Source organism: Cyprinodon variegatus, unplaced genomic scaffold (genome assembly GCF_000732505.1).
Source record: "Cyprinodon variegatus isolate N-32 unplaced genomic scaffold, C_variegatus-1.0 Scaffold1251, whole genome shotgun sequence".
NCBI lineage: Eukaryota > Metazoa > Chordata > Actinopteri > Cyprinodontiformes > Cyprinodontidae > Cyprinodon > Cyprinodon variegatus.
In genome coordinates this window covers 195,566-197,567 of record NW_015151704.1, presented here as the reverse complement: position 1 = coordinate 197,567, position 2,002 = coordinate 195,566, and the positions used below count along the sequence as shown (strand labels likewise).

General features: G+C 38.4%; 1 protein-coding gene across 2 annotated transcripts in view; it reads right to left on the bottom strand.

Moving 5' to 3' along the window:
- Nucleotides 1–1,502: 1,502 nt before the first annotated feature.
- ms4a15 (membrane-spanning 4-domains subfamily A member 15) overlaps nt 1,503–2,002 on the bottom strand; it is a 38,470-nt gene continuing 37,970 nt past the window's right edge. For both annotated transcript variants that reach the window (XM_015401717.1, XM_015401718.1), the window contains exons 4-5: nt 1,833–1,889; nt 1,503–1,724 (exon numbers count right to left, since the gene is read on the bottom strand). In XM_015401717.1, coding sequence (XP_015257203.1) covers nt 1,518–1,724; nt 1,833–1,889 — 264 coding nt within the window. In that variant the 3' untranslated portion in view covers nt 1,503–1,517. The remainder of the gene's footprint in view (nt 1,725–1,832; nt 1,890–2,002) is intronic.

The following is a 2,002-nucleotide window of genomic DNA, read 5'->3' as shown; positions in this document are numbered from 1 at the left end:
CACCATTTTTCAGTTTTGTTATCAATCATGTGATCAATCTTCATCGGTCATTAGACACGCCAACGCTACAGATGCTCCCAGGTCGGCACGTTGATGCTCTATTATGTTATTACCATTGTCTGGGCAACCACGTTTCAAGTCAACATTCAGCGTGGCGTCACTGGAAGGCACAGGGCCCGAGCAGATCCGGTACCAACACCGGTGTTTCAAAGAGCAACCAGAACCACCTGTTTAAAGGCGATGCTAACAGCACAAAGTCTCTCCCAGCACTGGATTCTACTAAAATCAGAGAATTAGCTCTCAATCAACATCCCCTTCATTGAAACAAAGTAAAAACAGTCTGACAGCATGTCAAAGTGACATACCCTATCTGCTAAGGAGGAAGTGGCTTAGAGGAGGGTGCTGTCCAAGCTTACATCCATCATGGAGAACACCTTCCAGCCTCTGCACCAGACTGTAGAGGAGCTGAGCAGCTCATTTAGTGAAAGAATTTTATACCCTGTTTGTAAAAAGAAGCACTACCACAGGTAATTCATCCCTGCTGCCACCAGACTATACAATGCCACACTACAACCGCAATAACACGGCAATATCTAATGTGCAATTACTATTTCATAACCTGTGCACTAACCTCTTATATATGCATATATGTATATATGCACATTTTAGATAGCTGTTTCAAAGATCTTAATCTTTTAATTAACCAACCTAATAGTAGTGTTGCACCAATACCGATACCAGTATAGGGCGGGGCCCCAATCCAGCACTAAAATGGTGGTATCGGTATTGGAGAGTACCAACAAACAGGGCACTGATACCATTTTGAAAGCCAAAAGTTTATTCAACTATTGTCACCCATTCCAGGCAATACAAAGTTCTACTGGATTCACTTTCTATTAGTCTTTTTCCTGCTTCACAAAGGTAGGATGCAACTTGACAAAGCCATGATGGTAATTATTCTGCATCCAAGTAGGATGCAGTTCTTCATATATGCACACACACATCAATTTCAAACTGTATTGGTATCAGCTGATACCGAACAGCCAGGTATCGGGTATCGGTATCGGGGCCAAAAAATGGCATTAGCACAACAATACCTAATAGGTTCCTGTTTTGATATATTTTATATGTAAGAAAACATTTTTGGTAATTCAGTCAGTCTTTAATACATCTAGAACAAAAAAATGTTAAAATAAAATATGAAGCCCTTCATGTTTCCAGAATTAAGGCCAGTCAGCTTTAAATTAATCAATTACTTGCATCTCTTCTTTATATGTATAAAAAAATAAAGAGTGAAGTAATTAAATGTATTTTAGAGGGTCTTGGGTGTCTTGTAATCTTGTTTTTTCTGTAAATGTTTGAGATTTCCTGCTTAAGAAAGGAATTTGACTCTGACTTCGATTTTATTTTGAAAAAGAATTCTAACTGGATAAGGACTTTAACGGTTTAAAACAGTACATAAAAGAACAGAAACATAGAAATCACTGATTCCCACAGTTTTCAAACCGAGGTCACAATCATTTAGTCCCGAAGCAAAATTTCTGTCTTACATTGAACATATCTTTATTCCACGTGCAGTAGTGATGGTAGTTGTAGTAGTAGTCGTTGTCTTTTCCGTCACAGAAATACCAGGAGTAAAGCTTTGCCTCATATATGCAGTAGAGCACAATGGCAACAATGGCCGTAGCAGCTCCAGCAATGCTGAAAATCACATTGAGGACGATCTGAAAGATACGATAAATAACTTTATGTACAAAAACCCAATAATGTATTTATGTAATGAAATCAAAGAAAAAAGCTGAAAAAAGAAACGTGTTCATCTAATCACTCACCAGGCATGGACTCGGATACTTCTCAGACAGAAGGCACAAGATCCCGAACACAATGAACTGGAAAAAACGATAGAAAGGAAAATCTAAACACTTTACATAGAAAATAAAACTAAAAATCATGTAGGAGAAACACACGTTACGGCGCCTAATGGTTGATTACTGGAATTGAG